This window comes from Sceloporus occidentalis, unplaced genomic scaffold (assembly GCF_023333645.1).
Source record: "Sceloporus occidentalis isolate IW3139 unplaced genomic scaffold, rSceOcc1.0.p SCAF_6, whole genome shotgun sequence".
Classification (NCBI taxonomy): domain Eukaryota; kingdom Metazoa; phylum Chordata; class Lepidosauria; order Squamata; family Phrynosomatidae; genus Sceloporus; species Sceloporus occidentalis.
Window position 1 is genome coordinate 81,193,758 of NW_028316986.1, and position 25,054 is coordinate 81,218,811.

Sequence of the window (25,054 nt, forward strand, 5' to 3'; positions counted from 1 at the left end):
GACTTTCCATGGTAAATCTATAGCAATGACATTTTTATCACTTCACTACTGATTATCAGTGACTGCAGTCCAAAGCATAACTAAATTAAAATGAAATCAGTAACTGGAAAATAGTTGTCTACATTTATAGTTGTTGAACCATAACATATATCATAGTTGTACAAAGGACTTCCAACATTAGTGAAATGATTTCCTACACACACACAAAACCAATAGATTGATGCTCTACCTTGTTTCATTGAGACACACAAATCACAACTATCGGCTTGGGCTGGCCCCTGACTCCCAGTCATATTTACAGTAGGCTATACTGTTATGGCACTGTATTTGCTAAATACACAATTTAAATTTCTGTGGAACCTATGAATGAATCTTGATATAAACTTAGGTGTAGAAAATCCAAATGGGAGTTTAAATAATATTAACTTGTCAGGTGAAAATTACTGTCACTATATTTTTCTCATCCCAAAATTGGGGAGATATTAAGGTTTTGTTTTCATCAGGCAGCTAATTACATTGCACAGTTCAAAAACTCTCTGAACTTTGTTCATGTTAGACTTATTTTTATTTGTTTTGGCTAGACTAACATAGATGCTAGTACACTTCCATAAGAAAAGCAAATATTGTAAAATTGACAGTTAATATGAGGGAAACAGTCACAGATACACTATCTTTCGATTTGTTTTTAAATAAAACATTATAGCAGTTTAAAATGTTTCCCAATTACACTCTGTTATATGTAGAAAAAATTAAATCATTATCAAACTAATTTCCCACCCCACCCCCCCTGCATATTTACCTCCAGAAAGATTTCAGGTGGAAATGTTCAACACTGAGCTCAGGCAATGTCAATGAGTAGAGCTTCCATTCCTAGATAATAATGATTACTGTGTTCTTTCAGTTCTTGAGACTGAGTACATAAGCTTTTCAGCAATAAAGAAAATACTGTTTATTAAAATACTTCCTGCGTACTTAAAGTTCACATTGAGAAAAAGTAGTACTGACACTATTAAAAGACTTTCACACTTGGAGAACAGGATTTTGTTAAACAGTGGACTAACAGTGTTTTAGTGCTCTGGAGTCAAGTTCTGGAACATTTACATTGGCAAAGAGAAGAGGACAAGCAGAAAAAGGAAATTCCACTGCCTTCTTTCAGTGAAGAAGCTGCAATCGTCCATCTTTGAAGCAGGCACAAGGAACAAGACGATGCTGATGAGAATGGATCAGGTCCTCCAGACGAGTAATTATTTCATATTCAGGAAGAGCAACAGTGGTAATATTGAGGCCCAGCATACGGGAGATGACTTCTCTGAAGTCTGACAGCTATGAGAACAAAGGGGGGAAATATGATAGATTGAGTATCTTCTCCTGCAACCATCTTCCCACTCACTGAGATCGTCATCTGAAGCTCTTTGAAAGGTTATCCTAGCCATCCAAAGCTTGTAGCCCACATGTCATGCTGCTGTGGGATTCTAGGCATGAAAATAATAATAAAAAAGAAACATTTCCAAACTCTAGTGGCTCCCTTCCATCACAGGAACTCAACTATCTTGCCATTTTGGTGCCAGACAATTCTTTTGATTCTTTTAAATGATATTTCTCTTCTGCTGCTGATTTTTTTTGCTATTTTTGTTTTTTTAAAAACCCTGCTTATTATGGCTGGCTACTGTAATATGTAACTCTGTGTGTTTTTATTATTTATGTAAGCTTCCCTAGGGACATCAAGTGGCTCCTGAAGGAGGAGGGTATAAATCATAGAAAGCAAACAAATAAAACTGTCAAGATTGGGATTATAGAAGTATGGCATGCTTTGCAAAGCCTGACTCCATCCCCTCAAAAAAAAAAAAGTGGTAGTAAAAATTAAATTGTAGGCCTCTTTTTCCAACCATCCAATGATAAGAGTGATAACCATATTTGTTTTATTAATAATTTTTGTAAAACCAATGGCAATGGCCCACTTGAAAATTATTCAATGGCTCAGATGCATTGTTATGACTCATAAACAAGACTGTGCTGCACTCAGTTTTGCATTACACATTTCAAAAGAATTGGTAATTGGAGCTTGAACAATTTTTTTCTTTGTCCATGGGTTGCATTAAGACCACTTTACAACTGCCTGGATGACATGATGTGTTGTAGTCCCAGCTGCTTGGAATGCCTTCATTAAACCATTCAGTCACATCTAGGAATCACTCCAGATAATAAAGAGCTCTTTGTGTGCTATACTTCCCAAATTTAGTATTAGGAACACAATATTATGTTAACGTTTAAGGAAGTGGTAAGGTTAAAGTGATACTCAATCCATATAAGCATGTATTCTAGCACTAGTGAGGGTACCCTATATTTCAAAAGGCTAATATTTTAACAAGAGATGCTTGTGACATTTTTTTTTAAAAAAGTGATTCAAGGTCTAAATTTGCACTTCACTGCTAAGTAGACTGTACCTTAGAATTATCACAGAATCACATAGCAGGTAGGTACTGCAAGACCATCCGGTCCAGCCCTTTACCATGCAGGATTACGAAACGCAAGCACTCCCAAAAGGAGGCCATACACCTCCAGAAAAGAAGAGTCCACCACTCTCCAAAGCAACCTTGAAAGAAAGATATTTTCCCCCTTTAAGGCCACATAATAGCCACAGGGAGGAAGAAAGTTCCATTACAGGTCATCTCTCAGTGATTATGCAAGAGGTATCAGTGAGATTCATGCAATCAGATTTCACACAGCTCTTGCAACTGGAAATTTGAGCTTTAGATAAAACAGAAATTCCTCGTTTCTGGTAATAAAGCATCATGCAGTTTTTGTATACCTAAAAAGAAGTGCTACCATAAAAGACACTGCAGAAATAATACAGTTTGACACTGCTTTAACTGCCATGGCTCAGTGCTATGGAATTCTGGGATTTGTAGTTTTGTGAGTATTTAGTCTTCTCTGTCAGAAAGCTCTGGTGCCTCAACTACAAATCCCAGGATTCCATAGCATGGATCCATGGTTGTTAAAACAGTATCAAACTGCATTATTTCTGCAGTGCAGATTTAGCCTAAGTCATACTCTATCTTGTCTCTTAAATCTTCAGCAATTACGTGGTTATGTTTTTACTTTTTAAAATGAAAAATATAGCTGATTTCCTAGGAAAGAAAGAGATTATGCCATGGAATAAAAATAATCCTGTGGGTTAAGTTTGACAGTGCAAAGGTATTTTAATAACTGTATTTGATATTCAGATATTGTATTTTATTCACTGTTTTGTGAACTTCACAAGAAACATATGCAAATTGATGGATTGTTGAAAAGTAGTAAGTAATTCTAAAATCCATTCTCCCTGACATCTAACTTTCTATACAGAGACATGCAAGCAATCTTGCCAGTGGGAAATCCAAAGCAGTACAACCCAGATTTATCACCATGAAAAACAAGGGTTTATATGGATAGTCAGCTAGGACACTGCATGGATGTGTTCAGTTGAGGTTTTCTTCAGCCCCCAGTTCAAGATGCAGTTTATCATGATTGCCTTTTGCCAAATACACAAAGTTTGAAAATACAATAGAATTTAGTCAAAACAGAAGGAAACAAAGATGAAGTTCTGTGTAATTAATAATATAGTCACACCATTAATATTATACACTTCATTGCATGACCTAAAGTAATGTCAAAACATGTTCAGATCTTTGTTTGTGGTTCATTGTTTTCTAAAGGTCATTTCCCAAATGACTGAAATTGTTGTGTGCTCTTTAATCTGGTATTATCAAAATAGGTGACATTTAATATAACAGACTGCATTATTCTTATTTTCCACATAATGACAAGTTTTGAAAAATGCACACATGGGTCTGTTTATTATGAAATGAAGTGCTCTCTACAAACCAAATGCTTATATCTGTGCATAATGGCAGGGACATCTGTTCTATGTGTGCACAGTTAGCGTACTCTGTGTTAAGAGTTGGGAGCCACCATGAACATCATGGTGTAATGGTGAGTTTCCCTCTATGGCCATCTATCTTTTAGGATTTGGAAAGAGGCTGTGCTTCTTCAGTCTGTATCTTAAAGGAAAGACTAATGATGATGATGATGATGATGATGATGATGATGATGATGATGATGATGATGATGATTTGTATTCCAAAGGAATCAAAGTGGATTCCAACAGTATAATTAAAACAGTTGAGATAAACAACTGACCCACTGGACCATTTGAAGTAGAATGAAAAATTCTATTTCATATCAAAAAAGTGAATGAATTGGGGAAGACGAAAAAAAGGGAAGTACAGACTGTGGTCAAACTGCACATTAAATATACAGAAAGCAATTATTTTATGTCTTGTTTATTCTAAAGTATATGTGCATCCACTTATTTAGGTTGGGTCTAGCCACAAGGTAGTTTTGTCCTTCCCTTCCCAGTCATGATCCCAAATCCCTCTCCCCTGTGTGGCAATAACAAGTGGTAAAAAAGCCTCTGCTGGTGAAAAACATGGATAAAAGTGTGGATATGAAGCAATCATAGAATTTATAACAGCTGGCTAAATTTGCAGGCCAAAAGGCCAACTATCATGTTACACTGATGTATTTTATCTACAGATTTTAAAACTATGCAAAACTTCAGAATCTTGTTGGCATCCTATTGGCAGGCCTCTGTGGTATTTGTTTCAGTTAGCAAAGTCCCTTAGAGTAGCTTAGAGCAAGCTGTCCTGAGGAACCATAAAACTCTACAGGGTTTCTCCAAATTCTAGATTAGAATAATTCAACAAGTCTTGTGGAATCTAATAATCAACTGTCCCTCCTTTTTAGGCACTAGGATCTGTTGTATCCCTTCCTATTTCGCACCACCTGATCTCCAACCAAATTGGCATCAGGGTCTGCAATTTTGTTATTAGCAAAACTTCCCTTGCCTGCTCTTTCCAACCACCATGGTTGGTGGGCTTGACATCCAGTATGGAACTGTACTGAATGCTGTTTCCTATTACCATTGATTAGATGAATTTTTCTGCTGAAATTTTAGTCAGTATGGTCTTGTCACTGTTGCTGTCTGGGTCCTTACTCAATACAGTCAATGCTCTTACTGTTATTTCAATAAACAGAACTCAGTGTAATCACTTATCCTTAAAGGAGAATGCCTGGTCAACTGTGGGTTAACTGAAGACTCAACAGTAATTTCTATGCACTGTTTCATTTCAGCTATTCTTGCAGTCTATAAAAGCTTCATTATTGTCTCTTTCATCTAGCTCAAGAACTTCACAGGATATAAATTCCTGAAAATTCATCATTCAATAAGCTTTTCAGAGTGAAAATTAGAGATAAAAGACCTCTTAAAGAGGGGATGTATCTGTATATATTTTTCATATAGGTTTCTTAAATATAATGTTATATTAATAAAGAAAAGTGTGCGTCTGTCTCTGCAGCAGCATCAAGACTATGAAATCTAGACACCTGAAACTTGTCATACCCTCTAAGGGAACCCTAGGAAAGTGCATGCCATTATTTATTTATTTTAAAAAAATCATATAAATATATCTGTAGCTTGTAGTTTAAACTTCAGTAACTAAGTGGCACGGTGGTGTGCACGCCATATGTGCGCGCCCCATTATTCTTTTTTTTTAATTGAAGAGCTAAAAATACACATATATATTTACATTTTCGCATTACAGTATTATCACATTTCTTCACTTCCACCCCCCCTTTCCCTCACATATCATTCTTTACCATCTTAGATGTCTGTTCTTAATGGGACGCGCCGCCTCTTGCCCCCTGCTTTCAGCGTATGCTGAAAGCCGCATATGATGCGGGCGCACTGTACGAGGCTCTTGGTAGGAAGCTGAAAGAAATGGATGCACAAGTTGTCATCTCGTCTCTTCGGCCAGTTGAAGGGCATGGTCCAGGAAGGGAGATGTAAACAACTGGCTCCGCAGATGATACTGCCAAGAACGATTTGGATTCTTTGATCATGGGCTGCGGTTCCATGAGGGGGGACTTCTGGCAATGGATGGGTTGCATCTCACGCCAGTTGGGAAGAAACGTTTTTGCCAACAGTCTCAAGAACTAGATCAGGAGGGCTTTAAACTGAGTTCCGTGGGGAGGGAGACAATATTATGGAAGGCGAAAGGGATGGAGAAAATAGTCAAACTGACATAGAGTAAACAAGACAAATAGTGCAAGGACCCAACAGTGGGAGGCAAAAATACTTGCACAGGCAGCAAGTAAAGAGGACCCATGGTCTGTGATGTCTCTACAGAGCATGGGAAATAAGCAAGATGAACTCGAACTCCTACAACAAAGCACATATGATCTAATAGGCATCACTGAAACCTAGTGGGATGAGGCATATAACTGGAATGTAGAAATAGAGGGGTATAACCTTTCTAAGAGAAATAGGCCAAACAGGAAAGGAGGAGGAATAGCACTATATGTCAGTGATAATTACACCAGTGAAGAGGGCCAGGACATCAGTACTGGAAGCCAGGTGGAGAGCATCTGGATAAAAATTAAAAGAGAGGGAAACAACAAGGATGTTATGGTGAGCATCGACTACAGACCCCCCAGGTCAGATGGAGGAATTGGATGACACCTTTCTAGAACAGATGACCGCACACTCAGAAAGGAGAGATGTAGTAGTGATGGGTGACTTCAACTATCCTGATATTTGCTGGAATTCAAACTCAGCCAAATCCTCAAGGTCTAGCAAATTCCTCATTTGCCTTGAAGACAATTTCATTGTCCAAAAGGTGGAAGAGGCAACAAGGGGGTCAGCTATTTTGGATCTGATCCTAAACAAAAAGGATGACTTGGTTAATGGGGTTGAAGTGGTGGGATCATTAGGTGGAAGTGACCATGTTCTCCTGGAATTTGTTATACAATGGAAAGGAGAAGCCAGGCAGAGTCAGACACACATTCTAGACTTTAGGAGAGCTGATTTCAGTAAACGTAGAGAAATACTGGGGGTGATCCCATGGTCAGGAATACTAAAAGAGAAGGAAGTTCAGGATGGATGGGAGTTTCTCAAAAGGGAGATACTGAAGGCACAATTTAAAACAGTTCCAATGAGGAAGAAAAATGGGAAGTGTCTTAAGAAACCAGGATGGATGATTAAGGAACTTTCTACTGAGCTAAGTTTTAAACGGAACATGTATAAGAAATGGAAAAATGTGTAAATCACCAAAGGGGAATTCAAACAAATAGCTAGCCTGTGTAGAGGTAAAGTCAGAAAAGCTAAAGCGCAGAATGAACTCAGGCTTGCTAGAGAGATTAAGAACAATAAAAAGGGCTTTTTTGGATATGTCCATAGCAAAAGGAAGAAAAAGGAAATGGTAGGGCCACTGCATGGAAAAGATGGCAAAATGCTAACAGAAAACAGAGAAAAGGCAGAATTACTCAACATCTTCTTTGCTTCAGTCTTCTCAGAAAAGGCAAAGGGTGCTCAACCTGAGGGAAATGGAACAGAGGACAGAATAGAGGAAATTCAGTACAGAATAAGTACAGAGATAGTACAGGAATACCTGGTTAATTTATATGAATATAAATCTCCAGGACCTGATGAACTACATCCAAGAGTATTAATAGAGCTGGCTAATGTAATATCGGAGCCATTGGCAATAATGTCATCCAGTTCGTCTGACATCTATACCAGGAAAGATTCTAGAGCAGATCATTAAACAGAGAGTCTGTGAATATTTAGAAGGCAATTCCATAATCACAAAGAGTCAACATGGGTTCCAGAGAAACTAGTCATGCCAGACAAATCTTATCTCTTTCTTTGGTAAAATTACCAGCTTGGTAGATGAAGGGAATGCTGTGGCTATAGTATATCTTGATTTCAGTAAGGCCTTTGACAAGGTTTCCCATGACATTCTTGCAAACAAGCTAGTGAAATGTGGGCTAGACAAGGCAACTCTTACATGGATTTGTAATTGGTTGACTGGCTGACCCCAAAGGGTGCTCAACAATGGCTCCTTTTCATCCTGGAGAGAAGTGACCAGTGGGGTTCCACAGGGCTCTGTCATGGGCCCAGTGCTATTCAACATTTTTATCAATGACTTGGATGACAGAATTGGGGGCAGACTTATCAAATTTGCAGATGACATCAAATTAGGAGGAATCACTAATACTCCAGGGACAGGATCAAAATTCAAAACAACCCGAATAGACTAGAAAACTGGGCCAAAGCTAACAAAATGAAATTCAACACGGAGAAATGTAAGGTACTGCACTTAGGGCAGAAAAATGAAATGCACAGATATAGGATTGGGGACACCTGGCTGAATGAGACTACATGTGAAAGGGATCTTGGAGTCCAAGTAGACCACAAGTTGAACATGAGTCAACAGTGTGATGCAGCAGCTAAAAAAGCCAATGCAATTTTAGGCTGCATCAGTAAAAGTATAGTGTCTAGATCAAGAGAAATAATAGTGCCACTCTATTCTGCTTTGGTCAGGCCCCACCTGGAATATTGTGTCCAGTTCTGGGCACCACAGTTCAAAAATGACACTGAGAAACTGAATCATGTCCAAAGGAAGGTGACTAAAATGGTGAAGGGTCTGGAAACCATGCTCTATGAGGAAAGACTCGGGGAGCTGGGGATGTTTAGACTTGAGAAGATAAGATTAAGAGGTGATATGATAGCCCTATTTAAATATTTGAAGGGATGTCATATTGAGGAGGGAACAAGCTTGTTTTCTGCTGCTCCAGAGAACAGGACCCGGAACAATGGATACAAGCTACAGGAAAAGAGATTCCACCTCAACATTAGGAGGAACTTCCTGACAGTATGGGCTGTTGAACAGTGGAACACATTCCCTTGGAGGGTAGTGGAGTCTCCCTCCTTGGAGGTCTTTAAACAGAGGCTGGATGGCCATCTGTCAGGGATGCTTTTATTGAGAGTTCCTGCATGGCAGGGGTTGGACTGGATGGCCCTTGTGGTCTCTTCCAACTCTACGATTCTATGATTCGATGAAACTGTATTAATTCTGCAGTTCAGACACAACCAAAAACAAAGAAAAAAAGTCCTCGCTTGTCGACACAGAAGAAACACAAGGTTGGTGCTGGGATTTCTTAACACACTATTCAGTAATTCTAAAAGAAATGCAACAATGATGTGTACACACTAAATTGTTTCAGACACCAAATTACTTAGCTGTAGAGGCACATACTTGTCTCTTTCTTTTTGTTACTTCTTCTAAAGCAGATTTAAGCATTGTCAGTTCACTGGTAACAGATTCCAACATATTTTTGGCCTTCTCTTTATCTTCCTTTGCTTCCCGCTCTACAACATGTAACTCAGACTTAACAGAGGTCAGCTGCCTTTCAGCCTTCACCTTCATCTTTTCCAGTTTCTCTTGGGACTTGCTTAGATCTTCTATGGTTTTGTCCTGTTCCAGCGTTCTGATCTGTGAATAAATTCCAGAAGGGATTGCCTCAGTAAGGCTGTAAACACTGGGACAAGCAGCCTAAGGAAGAAGAGATGTCAGGCTGATGGAAAGGTGTGGGGGGGGGAGAGAGAATCTATGATGACAATTCTAGAAGTATATGTTTTTAACTTAAAAGCAGCCACAGTGGACTCCAATTTTTACTGAAACAGCAGTGCTGAGGATGGTGTATTAACCTTCTTCTCACCCGTGCTCTTTTCCCTGATATAAATTGCCTTCTTTAAACTGCTTTTTATCTTGATAGAAAAACACTGCATATTTCTTCTCACACTGCAAATAACGGCTAAAGGGAGCAATTTAGATGGGAAATTGTGTGAAGCAAGGGTTGTTGTTTTTTTAAAAAAAAATTCCCAGTACCACTTCTGTAGACAAAATCAGAGCATGTGCGACTGCTTTTAAGGGAGGGAAAAGATTCATTTTAGAAGAGCTAATAAAAGATTTCTTGTGTAGCTTAGCCAAATATATTTTGGTTTAAGGGCTGTCTGGCAACATTTATTGAGGCCATCACTCCATGCATCTGATGGAGTGGGTTCTAGTCCATTAAAACTTATGGAACAATTAACTTGTCAGCCTTGAAATTGCCACAGGATTCCTGGTTGTTTCTGACTCCCATCATATTGCTAAACAGGGAAAAGGGTGGCGGGGGATATTAAACATACTCCATTGCTATCTGTGGCAACCAAAATATAAGACAGAGGCTTTGGAGTTGCCTGTTGTATGCCCTGAGTTGATTGAGAGCTGCAGCTTTGATGTCAAACATTTTCTTGCAAAGAAAATGATCTGTTGGGACAAAGTAATTTAGAACATTGAAGGTTAGTGTGAAATGATAAGTATTTGAACAGGAAGAAAGGAGGAAATAACTGAATGTCTAGTACTCTGCATTCTATCAGATTATATGCACTTGTCTTTATGCAGAATACGTGATGACCCAATAAATTAAAGAAATAAGTTCTTAATTGTATATCACTCCTCTACCCCAGTGTACCCACAATGGCTTCATAAAATGCAAAACCAAAAAAGCATATAAAGCACAAAATACACAAACACTCTACTAAAAATTAACCCTCTTTCTATTCTGTGTTATTAAGTGGTTTTCTACTTATGGTGGCCCTGTAGATTTTTTTGGCACAGTATTTTCAGAGGGGGGTTTTCATTGTCTTCATCTGCGGCTGAAAGAAAGTCACTTGCCAAAAGTTACCCAGTGGTTTTCCATGGCCAAGTGGAGATTCAAACCCTGGCCTCCAAGAGTATTTTACCCAAGTGAGGCCTGATCCAGACCGGCACTTTGTGCCAGCCTGGACACGTAGTACAGTTGCTCAGGGGCTCAGACTGGCCATAGTGTGTGAAGAATTGAAACCTTCAACTCCTAGACCAAAATATACTGCTCTTTATCTTGATAGAAAATGAGAAAATAGCAGTAAAATGTGAAAATCTGTTTAAAATGCATGGGGAAGACTAGACAGAACATTAGGAACATTAGGAAGTGCAAATGAGTCTACTTCAGGCAATATTAAAAGGTTGTTCACCTTTTAGCACCATCAAATGAAAACATTATTTCTATTTGTGTGGAATGGTTTAATGCTGCAACTTTTTCACCTTATATAAAATTACCCAAGTACAGACCAATTGTTTCTGTTTGCATCAGATTGCATGATGGTTGTTGATCTTTACCAATACATGTACTGTCTCATGCAAACATTACATATTGCCAACTGTTGACAGAGCTTGGAAAATTTACTTTATAAAAAAAAGTTTTTTTAAAAAAAGCCCCTAACCCTGAGTGGTTTTTCATTTGCATTTGCTGAGTCCTGGTTTTGCTATTTTTCAGGACTGGTAGCCAAACTTTGTTCACTTTAAGGGTTTCTTCTTTCCTGTTGAAGTTGTCCAGGTGTTTGTGGATTTCAATGGCTTCCCTGTGCATTCTGACCTGACAGTTGTTGGCATGGTCAACATGGGGCTTTCCCAGCAGACAATGATCACTAATTAAGTAGACACTAATCCTCTTTGCATATCCCCCCATCCTGAGGCCTGACCATCAACAACAGAACAAAAGACAAATTAACATGGAGATCACTCCTCCCTACCCAGTATCACACAGTATATAACTCTCTTCCATGCCAGCATGCTCTGAAGATGCCAACCACAGATGCTGGTGAAACGTCAGGAATAAACTCTTCTAGAACATGGCCACGTAGCCCGAAAAAACCACAAAAACTGTGAATTGCTTTCTTTGCTGAATAACCAGGATGAAGAAAACAGTTTTGGGAGCATTTCCATGCAAAATCATGCATTTGCACTAGTACTCTTTCCAATCACAGCTTAAAAAACTAGATTAATTTTGTTCCCCACCTTCAATTCATTGGTGTCAGCCAATTTAACCTTAAGGTCTGTGTTTGCTTCTCTTGCTAAGGCAAGTTCATTCTGTAATCTATCCACTTTTTTTTGTAACTTTCTAATAGTGAGATTGGCCTCATCTCTTTCCACTGCCAGGGCTGTGCGCACTTGCTTCTCTTCTTCAAGCTGAACTATCTTCTGACGCAAAAGTTTCATGTGTAGCTCCTTGTTTTCAAGTTGCTCTTTCTGAGTTTTCAGCTGTTGGGGGGGAGAGGAGAGAATAAACATGTACTGTCAGATTTCATTTCTGAAATGTAATGGTAATTTTATTTTCATTTATAGGCTTCTTTTTCTCCAGGGTGTGGAAAAGCAAATTTTGGAACCTCAAATCCCTCAGCCAGCATGGTCATTGACCAGATCATTCTGGGAGCTTTAGTCCAAAAATAATTTTCTCAAATTTCTTCCTCTTATTATTATACTTTATTTATATAGCACTGTAGATTTACACAGCGCTATACATACAAAAAATAAAATCAATAAAAATGAAACCTGCCAATGGCGTACATTCTACAAAATACATATAAAACAATAGATAATAATACAAGATAATAATACAACATAGTTGTCACCCTCCCCCATTTATCCTCCAACAAACCAGTGAGATGGGGGAAATTTGTGACTGGCCAAAGGCCACCCACAAGTATCTTGGCTAAATGGGATTTGAATTGAGTTCTCACCGATTCTACTCTGATTCTTCAGCAAGGTAAATTATCAGCTACTGGGCCTTCTTTTGACAGATAATATTCTTAAATCCTGCTCGACTTCTCATACCTTCCGTTGCAGATTCCGTGCTACGATCTTGTTTTCTGTCAATTTGTCTCCTTCCAGTTTGATTAATTGTTCCACACGAGCCAATACTGCATCCAATCTCATATCAAATCCAATATCAGCTGCCATTTTATCTATATTCATCTTTTCAGAAAGTTGATCCAGAAACTTCAGATACTTCAGAAAAAAATGTGGAGAGAAATAAAAAGCAAAAACAAAAAGTCTCATATTGTGTAAAAAAAAACACACACACACACCCTGGATTCTTATATTTTAGTAACTGCTTTGATGTAGGATTTACTTATTTCATTGTATAATCTTTTTTCTTGCAGAATTTTGCCAGAAGTGGGGAAGGATGAATCAACCTGTCTTAGCGTACATCTTCTGGCATATGTAATTAATCAAGAACAGAACATTTAATTTGGATTTATTCTGTTGCATGTGGCATTCTTTTGATCTGATGAATGATAGGAAATGCAATTTATACCAACTTACATTTCCCAAAAGAAATGTAAAACCAAAGCTGGAAACACTAGGTTTTTTGGTTCATTTTTAAAAACAGATTACTAAACTGGAACATTAAGAAAGTTTGAAGATGTCTGAATGTGTTTAAGAAATTTCATGTCTAGAGGAATTATTCTTCTTTCAAACAGGAATTTTTACTGACAGAATGAAAATGGCAGTAAATTCAGGATGAACACATACAATTGTTTCCTGAATACAAAATTTACATATTGGGTAGGAATCAAGTCTTAACCATATTGAGAGCACATCCATTGAAATCACAGTGTTGCCTCCACACTGAATTAACTAATGTTATTTCCCTTTAATTCAATGGGGCTTATGTTATGATAAACTAGTCCTGGCAATTTCATTAGAACTAAACTTTAATAGACAGCGCAATCCTATAAAAGCCCAGAGAAATGCTCCATGGGCCTTCTTCTTAGGTTAGTCTATATAGGATTCAGGCTTAGTCTGACTCCAACCTAATGGATCTTAGGTTAGACATGGATAACCTCAGAGTATTCCAACCTATGGTGTGTATTTCTATTAATTATGTCACTATATAATTAATTGTATATGTGGCTTTAAACTGATTGCAAATGCACCAGTATTCCCCAGCTTACATGCCTTAAAAAAACCCCAAAAAACAACAAATTTCATGTTGGACAGTTCTACACACTGTACTAGTTATGGCATTTAAATAGAACCACTACATTTAAGAGCAGTTTATCAGTCCAGGCACAGTCAACAGAGGGTAGGCATTCACTTTAGGTACTAATTTAGAACTCACAGGGTCTTATTTGATAAAAGGGGAAAACAGAATTAAATGTCATCTGCATACTAATGTAAACCTTCTTCCAAATCTTATTTCAGATAACCTTACTATCACTCAAATTTTAAACAGTGCAGGGAAAAGAACAGAATCCTGCAGGACTTAAAACAGACATGCCAAGAGGGGGAATCAAAACTGTCCAATCACACTTGCTTTAACCAGCTATACAATTATTAGCAGAAGCACTGAAAATGAATATTCCCAACATGGATGTCCAGCAACCTATCCAAAAAGACACTACCAGCTGATGGTATCGAAAACCACACAGAGATCCAGAAAAATTAAATACAGTTGGCTCTTGCTATCCATGGGCTTGCCATCCATGGATTTGAGCTTCCATGGATGGCAAGCCCCATTTCTCTAAATGGAGGTATGTGCACGCAGCCGCACTAGCAGATGCATGCATGTCACACTGCCATCAGTGACAACAGGACTTCAGGTGCTGCATTTTTTATCCATGGGGCATCCGGAATGGATCTCCCACAGATATGAAGGGACAACTGTAATGTCATAACGCCTTGCCCCACAGGATAACTAAGGAAGACTGTATACCACACCCCAGCTTGAAACCAAATCAAAATACAGCTGTCCCTCCACATTTGCAACTTTGACTTTTAGTTATGGATTTAATTAATGTTTTCTGTAGGAATCCCTAAGTCTTCCAGCATGACTGTACTGTCAATGTCTTCCAGATGTCACACTGGAGAACTTAGAGATTGATAGAGAAAACAATTCTCAAGATATTTGTAGATCCTCCAGTCCAATTCTATGGTCAATGTGTGGCAGATGTTGACCACAGGCCCATGCAGGAGGACCCAGAGATTCCTAGAGAGGTGTCTTCTCAGGTTAAAAAAAGTGTGGTTTTTTTATTTACCGTTTTTTCACTTTCATGGGAGTCTTGCACCCCTAACCCCAGCAAATGTGGAGTGTCCACTGTAGTTCTAAAAATATCAGTTTGATCCAAGAATGTCTAGAACACCTGCTCAAGAACCTTGGTTCAGGAAATGAATATAGTTATTCCTATCTTTTGGGTTCAACATACATCCTTTCAGGCATTGCCAGTTTACTTTGAGGTTTCTGAGCACTGCGCCCTCTCTCAGCTGGACATTCCTTCCCTGCTAAATACAGGGGACTAGGCACAGTATGCAGATGGTCAGCCAGACTTACCCACATCCTTGAGCCTTCTGAAGTGAAAGTCATCTCATAAAACTAGATCAAGGTGTCACAACTGTAAAGGCCCAGGACAATTCCACTGATTAGTTTGTTTAAACCATAGGTTCCCAAATTTTTTTCTCTCCCATGGACCCCTGGGAGTCCACATGGACCACTTTGGGAATCACTGGTTTAAACCATGGTATAGAGACACAGACTATTTTATTTCTAAAGCATCTCCCAAAGATGTTGCAGAGTGTTAGCCAGATTTCAAAAAGCTTGACTACTCAAAAAAGCTTAGATGTCCAGTCAGACTTGTCACAAATAGTATTTTCAAGTATTGTACTGAGTGACTCTAGCATAGCCTCTTCTGAATTCTATTTTTATATTATCAACATGTCTTCCCTAGACAATCATCTACCAATAGCACACTGTTTCAGAAAACACCCAGTTGAAAAAGAGTGTCTCATTCCCTTCCAAAGCTACAGTAACAGAGTTCCCTGGCATGTTGGGGGGGCATTGGGAATTCTGATGGAACAATCATTCCCTTGATTCATTTGGGAAAGTGACTTCCAATAGTTCTCTTCCAGCCCTATGAGTCTATTTAAAAAACCACCATGTCCTAGAGCTACGTTTTACACAGGCAGACAGTTTTGAAACTGGGGCCAAGGTCAATTAGAAGGATTGGGTTTAAGATGACCCAGAGAACAAATCAGCTAAGAGGCAACCTGAGCAGAACAATCACTGAAAGACACATATCAAGAGAAAAAAGGGTTTCTGTTTGTGTGGAGGCTGTCTGTATGAGCAAGAACTTGAAAAAGCAGGAGTCTTGTTTTCATGGAAAGGTTCCACATGAAAACAAATCTCTCCTCTTGAGACACAGAATTTCCACATTAGGAATATATATAAAAAGCGGGGGGGGGGGGGGGAATTCAGCTAGGTATTCCCCTGCCAACATGTTGAAGAAAACAGGCAGAGAAATGCCTGAACAGAGCTTGTGTGTACCTAGCCACCTGTCCATCCTCAGTTAATCAACAAAGTGCAGGTATTCCCTTTGCAACTTTGAAGCAGATCAGTTGCTTCAATGGAGGGGAATTTTTTCCATTGGTTTCCAATTGCCATACAAACTGCTTCAGAAAACTTAGTGCATCTTTATTGCTTCTTTTAGAATTCTGTAATATAATTGGCAAGGGACATAAAATGGTGGCTGAACTAAAATTGTTTCATTTTTCAAGGTTTGCTTTAACCCTTGCTTTAGAGAAGGGAGAATGTTGCATTTCATTATTCACATTCTAAGTGGCCCCTGACCTCCAAATCAAAATCAAGAAAAGACTATTGTTGTTGTTTTAGCCAAAAATAGCCTCTAGGGAAACTATTTTGGCCTATAAATGCTATTTTGGTCCTTCACATCAAACCAGAAAAATATATTGGAAAACGATCAGAAGTGGTTTTACTTCTGGTTATTGATGACCCTGTCAGTGCAGCTACTGAGAATCAAGAGGGGCTGAAAAATGGCTTTGTGTCTTTTGTATATGTTCACTTCTGCTTCGGATGATCAACTGCTATACATCTGTGGTCCTGTGATGTGTTGGAAGAATGTTGGATTTCAGATGATCCAGCAATGCAACACTTATTCCCAAACACAGCATCTCATGGAACTCCAAGCTGGAAGAAAAAAGGAAAAAAGAGGAAAAGAAAAGAAAGGAAAGGAAAGGAAAGGAAAGGAAAGGGGGGAAAACACCCCATCTTTACTGGCAGATATTTACTCCAGTCTGCCAGGACTAGGTTGGCAACTGTCAGCCAGAGAACATTTTTGTCATCTGCCCCCAGACTGTGGAATGACCTGCCTGAAGAGATTCGACAGCTGATTACGCTGTCTGGGTTTAAAATAGGATTAAAGACTAATATCTTCTGGCAGGCTTATCCAGATGATTTATAAATTGTGAATTTTAAATGATTGATTTTAAATGTTGTCTTTTTAAATGTTATTTGTCTTTTTAAATTGATGTATGTTTAAACTGATATGTTTTAAATGATGTTGTTTGTTAATTGTTCTCATCGCCCCCTTCATTCATGGGAAGAGGCAGGTAAGAAATAATAATAATAATAATAATAATAATAATAATAATAATAATCTACTTCCTACTCCAAAACCCAAAAATTAATGTTTTTACCTATAGCCTACCTTGGCATTACGATACAGCATAAGATACTTGAGTGGAGAACACTTAGCTTCACATGTTATCCCAACTCTTGTGAATTATCTAGTCCCCACACTAAACATACTGAAAGAGCTGTTTGTGTAAAAGAATATGTTTATCATAATGCATATACATGAACGCAACAGCTTCATGTAATGGATGTCACCCAACTCAAGGTATTAGTGAGAGTGTCTCCATTTAGTTCAGTCACAGAAGTGATGCATTCAGCAATGTGTCATTAAACTGAGTCATCTGTCTAGCTTGCCTTGTGACCTTCTTATAAACAGAAGCTATTACTTTTTGCTTCTCAAGCTTCAGAGCATCTCGTATCACATCCCCAGACACCAGTTCCCCTTCCAGACGCATCAATTGATTGTGCAGTGTCTCAGAATTGTTTTCAGCTTTTCTGGTCCTTTGCAAAGCCTCCTGGTGCAACACATTCTGAGTCTCCAGTGTCTTGGTAAGTTTAGTTATCTGGGCTTCGAGCTGAGATACGATCTGGGGGAAGGGAAAGCAAAGTCAAGTCACTGGCTGAGCTTGAAATTAATCTGTGGGACAAAGACGTCATGACCGCTTGAGAAACAGTTGAATAACTGTCTTCCATTCAGCAAACAGGGGAAGAATTAAAAAATAATTAGAAGAAACATAGCTCAAAAGAAGTTATGGTTCAATTTCATTATGTACTGTAATATTTGATTGTAAATTATCTTTCCATATTAGAATGTTTAGATGGATCTGGATCAATAGGGCTTAGAAAATGGTCCTGTTCTTTACTCATGTAAGAATCCCTTTCAGAAAGGTCATGTAGAAATCCCTGCCAGAAGAAGGCAAAGGCAAACTCTTTCTGTACAGATCTTGCCAAGAAAGCTCCATTGAGAGAATCATAGATTTGGAAGAGACCACAACAGCCATCCAGTCTAACTCCCTGTCATACAGGAATACACAATCAAAGAACTCCCAACAGATGTCCATCCTGCTTCTGGTTAAAACTCTCCAAAGAAGGAGACTCCACCACTCTCCATGGCAGTATATTCCAATGTTGGACAGTTTTTACAGTCAGGAAGTTCTTCCTAATATTTAGATGAATCTCTTTTTCTGTAGGTTACATCCATTGTTCCAGGTCGTATTCTGTGGAGCAACAGAAAACAAGCTTGCTCCATCCTCAATATGACATCCCTTCAAATATTTAAACATGGTTATCATGTCACCTCTTAACCTTCCCAGGCTAAACATTCTCAGTCCCTAGGCTGCTTTTCATGGGACATGTTTTCCAGAACTTTCACCATTTTGGTTGTACTCCTCTGGACAAACTCCAACTTGCCACTATCCCTCTTGAATTGTGGTGCCCAGAACTGGGCACAGTATTCTAGATTAGGTCTGAGCAAAGCAGAATAGAGTGGAACAATTATTTCCCTTGATCTAGACACTATACCCCTATTGATGCAACTTGGGATCATATTGGCTTTTGTAGCTGCTGTATCACATTGTTGTCTCATGTTCAGCTTGTGGTCTACTAAGGCTCCTCTTTCCCATGTACTCTTGTCAAGCCGGGTGTCCCCCATCCTATATCTGAGCCTTTCATAGATTTGCCTTAAGGTCGTCATATCAGAAATGACTTTTTTGAAAGCACACAGCAATAACATGTACAAGATGTTTGCTGAATAGTTCTGCTAGAACACCAAACTCTGGTCCAACAGACAGACAAGAGTGTGGCCTACTAATTGCTGGCACTTGAAACAGTTGAGGGTGGAGGCAAGTAAGGGCTTGATTTTTTTGGAAGGGACCACAGTTAATATACTGCAAAATGTTTTGGACATTAAAGACCTGTGTGCTTTCAGCCCATCAATTTTAAGCCAACAGAATTTTTATTTTTTTAAATTGTAACAAGTCTGGCCAAAGCCAAAAGAAGACTAAATCTGATTATACAAAACCATATGAACCATAAAAGCAAGTTTTAACTGCTGTTTTGTTATGTTGCACAACTCTCCCATGAAACTGCTAATAGGTAAAATTATTATTATCAGATGCCACTCACCACCTTCACAAAACCATTTAAATATAACTGTACTCTATAGTGTTTTGGGTGTTTATTTGTTCAGCTTTAGTTCCATCCTCAGAATACATGTTAAATTATCTCTCTGACTGCCAGATGTAGTCCTTATGTTTGCAAACTGGCTTGATTTTGCAAGCATTTATGCACGCAATGCTCACTTTTCCTCTGACAGCTTCAGCACTCAAAGATTATAACATTTCAGACACAAATGGATTATGTTACCCATAATTTAGATACAAAGGGAAAAGGCTATGTGGAAGTGACGTGAACTGCATAAAACAGCAACAAAAGCAAGCAAACAGAAGAGCTACAACTAAAAAACAAGCCAAACAATAACAACCCATAATGTGGTTGTTTATTGGTTTGCTTCAAAACTTTTGTATTATCTATTGGTTAAACTGTATTTGATTTTAACTTATGAACTATGCTGTGTCCCATAGTGAGAGAAGGGCAGGATATAAATGAATGAATGAATGAATAAAGTCACATGGGCTCAGCAAGGGAAAAAACTTTGACAGTTACACATCAGGACAATCAAATGTAATAGTATCCCCATTTTTAAAAACCAATCCATATTTTTTGTGAACTATGCAGTCAAATGTTTTGCTGTAGTCAATGAAGAACAAGCTGATTTTATTGTATTTAACATTTTATATATAATATATAATGCACTTAACTTTATATGCATATATACATATAAAATGTTAAATATTATATATAAATAATTTGCTAGTTTTTGGGTAACAGAATCTGTTTTCAAGACAGTAACTAGAGATTCAGTTATTAACTTCTATTACAAGTGCAGCCTAATGCATCAAAATGCATTAAGTTACTGACTTTGACTGGTGGAAAAGGATAAGGAATCTGCAGTTTTGTGGCCCCTGTCAAGGGTTATGCTTATTTAACCCTTTGGTTGTTGTGTGCCTTCAAATTGGTTCTGACCTATGATGACCCTAGGGCAAACCTATCATGAGGTTTTTCTTGGAAAGATTTCTTCAGAGTGGGCTTGCTTTTGCCTTCCTCAGAGGCTGAGAGTAACTTGCCCAAGGTCACCCAGTGTGTTCCCATGGCTGAGCCAGCATTCAAAGAATTGGACTAGGACCCATCTTCCAGGGTCCTAGTCCAATGCTCAAATTATTACACCATGTTGGCTCTCTTATTCAACACAACAGAGAGCAAATAATTGGGAGAATGCCCAAGCTGTGGAAATGACTAGTTGCAGCAAATAGCTTATATGATTTTTAATCTCTTGCAAAGATGATAGGTTCATGTATTGTTTCCAGGGCTCTTACATGTGCAAACACAATTGCAATGTGATACTGTGACATTCTGGTGTTCTTTTATTTTTAATGAATTTTGTATGTAAATACTTCACATAAGATGTGATTTTACACCTCCTTCTAGAATCAATAAGCTAGAAGGTGATGTATCAGGTGTGAGTGCATCTAAACTAAAACCAAAGAACAGATAGTACCTTCCTGGGAATAATAAATTTAGAGTATGCTCAAGTCCCTTCTGCCATTGTTATCTCAGTGCCTGACCTCCAAACAGGAACTCTCCAGAGGCTGAAGTGCACGCTTTCTTATTGATGGACATCACTCTGGGACAGTGTAAACAGGGCATTCACCTTTTCAGCACAGTTCTATGCTGTATATTTGTCAAAGACTAACTTTTCTTCAGCAAATATATTTGGTACTTTTCCATCTTTGGATTCAGTGCTAGCTGCATTTTCTCTATGGTCAAGTATGCATTCGGTGTTTTATAGTGTTCTTGAATGATTTTGCCAAGCCCACTCATACAGCAATTCAAGTGCCATGGTTCAGGACCTCTTTGCAGAACAGAGGTGAGCAGAAGTGTGGATCTCCAGAAGTTGCAGAACTACAGCTCCTAGCATTCATCATGATTGATTGCGCTGACAGGGACTAATGAGAACTGCAACCTAACAACATCTGCAGGGGCCTACTTCACTGTTGCAGAAGCAGCAAAAACAGTCTCATCACATTTTTTTAGTATTTAGTGCTACACTGCTAAAAAAGTCAACTGTCTCTTGTGGGTGAAGCACATATTACTCTTGCTATGGGAGCACCAATTTGTTTGTTTGTTTAATATCCCTCCTTTTTTGCAGCATAGGACCCAACAATGTTTGTGGATACATTTGCAGAGCTGATATAATTTATAAACACCCACAATGCACAACTGAGTACTGTACAGGCAGGCTCAATCTGTACCTTTTATTTAGCAGTTATTACCACAAGCAGTGGCTGGCATGGCAAAACAATGAAATGGTACCCTTATCAAGGCAAGTGGAATGTAGCTAACCAGCTCTGCTCCAGATGATTCTATCCACCATCCAGGTTCCCCTTGGTTTGGCTCAGTTTTTCACAAGTGCTTAATTATTGGGTCATTATACAGAAAACTGTGCACAGCATTTCTAACAGTTCCATCTATCTTCCCTCCTCTTACATACATACACTTGAAAAGCACTCTTACAATGTCTGAGGGCTTCACTCTGTACTGAGCCAACTTAAAACACCAAATCTGGGTGTTTCCCGAAAGCCAGCACTCGATCTTATACACTGTTGGCACTTAGCATCACACCATGGGATAAGGTGATAAGAAAGTTTAGTAAATTTTTCTACCATACTTAGAGTTTTACCAAGCCCCGAAGCCACAATCTTGGATTGCTCAGGGGTTTGGGGTTATTTTTTAAAACTTTTTGGAAAATGATATTTAATGACCAGCCAACAGCTTTATAGCACATTTGGATAATCTGAAACTACTTAAACAGCAATGAGATCATCATGTAAAGAGCCAAACAATTTAAAAAGCATGAGCAACCTCTGTTGGATATGTGATAATAGTAAATATTCAGGTCAGAAGAACCTAGAGGTATGAATGTGTGCATGTATATACAGTTTCTTATTCCATCTTCCAATAAAACTTTATTATAACTATTAATCCAGGCAACCAAATGCAGTTTACAAAAAGTGCACAGCAATAAAATTTAGCAGAATCTGCCCTCGGGTTAATCAAGTACATGCTAGCTTTTAGTTAGAGGCCACAACTGTGCAAAAATACAAACCAAGACCATTGTTCTCTCACTGCTATCTAGCCATAGTCCAGTTATGCTGTATCTTACCATGGGGCTCTATTTCATCCCCATCTTGTTCAACATCTGTTTGAAACCACTGAATGAGGTTATTTGGATATTTGAGATGAGATGTCACCTAATGCTATCTTTTCTTTTTATCATATTTAGGTGAATCTGGAGTGGTGCTGAATTACCATCTGGTACTGATTACGCTTAGATGATGGCCTATAAAATGAAGACCACCGGTGGGTGGTTTGGGGAAAAGACTGGTCATCCTTTGATGCATCCTTGAACAATGTTGCACTCTTCCTGGAAGGTTCTTTATTTGGAGAGTTGCTGTGAGATCTGGCCTTATCTTTGAAAGCCTAAGTGGATCCAGAGCAAGAACAGATCAAGTCTGCAATTGACAACTGTGAGTCTTAAGGGGGCCCATGTGTCTTATGAACATGTAGACAAAGCAGGCCACAACAGCAAACTGTAAGTAGATAGACAAATAATCAGAGGCATGCATTGTAGTTTAGGATAGGCATATGTTCAGGTTTGGAGAGAAAGGTAAATGAGATTATATGGGTACTCTTAACAATGAATACCTTGGGGAACTACCCCAATACAGTTTTTATAAGAGCGAATAAGAAACCAACAGGGCATCATAAAAGTTATAAAGTTCAATATATACTGAAGCCCAGAATAAAAAGTGAGTCATGGAAGAAACAAAATGCAGTTGATGAAATCCAACATTGCTATTATTACTTGATCTGTAATCTCCCTCAGAGATTTCCCACTAGCAACACATTGTACTAAATGAAATTATATCATCAGTGCATGCTGTTCCACTCAGACATGGAATTCCAGTGCCATCAAAATTATAACACATTTAGAGCTAGCTATGTCTAAAGAAATCAAATTAAGAAGGTTTTATTCTTTAAAATGTTGTGGCACATTTTAAAACTGATTCGTAATGTACTGTGTAACGCATTTATTCCCCAGATGTTGCTGGTCTACAACTACCAGAACCCTTGAACACTGGCCATGCTGATTAGGGATGCCGGGACAGGAAATCCAACGTCTGGGGATTTACAGTTGGGCACCGCTGATCCAGATAGTTGCAGGTTAAGTTAAGTCTTCATAGAAAGGGGAAAGTAGTCACTGAATATTTTTTCATTAATGTACTTCTTCAACAAAGCTTCTTCACAATTTAGAGGAACCTTGAATTATGGTGGGACAGTACAGTGGGCCCTCCTTATCCCTGGACTCCATTGGCATGAAATTTGGAGGAAGGAACATCACCAATCTGAGATATGAAGATAACACAATAATACTAGCAGAAAATATCTGAGATATGGAAAGATTATTGAAGGAAATCAAAGCAGTAAGCAGGAAGGCAGCTAAATATCATGAAAACAAAAATTATGACCACAGGTGAGCTACATAATTTTAAAGTAGACCATGAAGAGATCAAAATACTTGGGCTCAATCATCAATTAGACTGGAGACAGCAGTGAAGAAATCAGAAGACTAGGATCTGAAAGAGCAGCATCTTCCCACAAAGTTACTATTCTGGATTCCCTATAGCCCTCCCATCTCTTGATTATCCTCCTCTTATTACACCATTCTTCATGCAATAGAACAAAGGAAGGCCTCTTTTCTGTCACATAAATGAGATCTGTGCCATACCTTATGCTAGATTTACATGCAAAATAAGCTAAAACTTTATGGCCTTGGACAAGGTAACACCCCTAAATTAAAAATAAAGCTGAGCTAGAGTTTGCATTTTACATAATTGTTAGAATAAGAACATGCTGTGAGGCCTTTTAAACTTGACTGGGGCCCGTTACAAACAAGCCAGAAAGTAGGCACAGAGCGCGTACTAGGGTTAGAAAGGGGCGGTGCTTCCGCATCCCCCTAACCCTAGTGCGTGCTCTGCGTGCACAAAATGGCAGTGGCCGTTCCACACAGCCACCGCCATGACGACGTCACGACCGTGCCACCTCTATACGGGGTGGCGCGGACGTGACGTCTTCGCTCCGCGCCAGGGCGCTTAGTGCGCCCTTAGCGCGGAGCAGTTTGCTCCGCTGGGCGCAGCCTTCACACGGGTGCGCCCAGCAGACCAAAGGAGAAAGGGGCCAAGTGGCCCCTTTCTCCTCCTCCCCGCTGCCGCGGAGTGTCCTTGGGGCTTGAAGCCCCAAAGACACCCCTTTCCAGGCTGCGGGGAAGGGGCCTTTTGCCGCTTCCCCGCAGCCTGAAAAGTGGCGGATCGGGGCCTCAGCGACTGCCGCTCTGGATGCTGAGGCCCCGATACCCCGGGGAAAGGGGCGGGTGCAGCCCGCCCCAAACGGGCGGTCTGTAACCCACCAAAGTTTAGATATTCAGTGAATCTGCCCACAATCATGCCAACATACAGTCAGGCAGTATAATCTACTGCTGCTTCTTTTCCCTTCTAAGTCCTGGGAAAATAAAAGAGAAAATGTGCTCACTTAAACTGAGTGTGTTCCTCTCTCAGAATAAAGTACCCTTTGGAGATCAACCAGAAGAAAATGGTGAGAAACTTTGAGAGTCATAAGCCAACAACATCAGAAGGGGTATGTGATTCCCATCCCTTCCCAAATAATTAAGCATAAGATTGCCTCATTTCCATGATGACCTAAG

General features: G+C 39.1%; 1 protein-coding gene across 1 annotated transcript in view; it reads right to left on the reverse strand.

Moving 5' to 3' along the window:
* Window positions 1-805: 805 nt before the first annotated feature.
* The window catches only part of CCDC170 (coiled-coil domain containing 170), a 59,896-nt gene continuing 35,647 nt past the window's right edge, over window positions 806-25,054 (reverse strand). The window contains exons 7-11 of the mRNA XM_089529467.1: window positions 17,562-17,762; window positions 12,579-12,752; window positions 11,763-12,005; window positions 9,138-9,374; window positions 806-1,323 (exon numbers count right to left, since the gene is read on the reverse strand). Of these exons, the coding sequence (XP_089385593.1) occupies window positions 1,153-1,323; window positions 9,138-9,374; window positions 11,763-12,005; window positions 12,579-12,752; window positions 17,562-17,762 (1,026 nt within the window). The 3' untranslated portion in view covers window positions 806-1,152. The remainder of the gene's footprint in view (window positions 1,324-9,137; window positions 9,375-11,762; window positions 12,006-12,578; window positions 12,753-17,561; window positions 17,763-25,054) is intronic.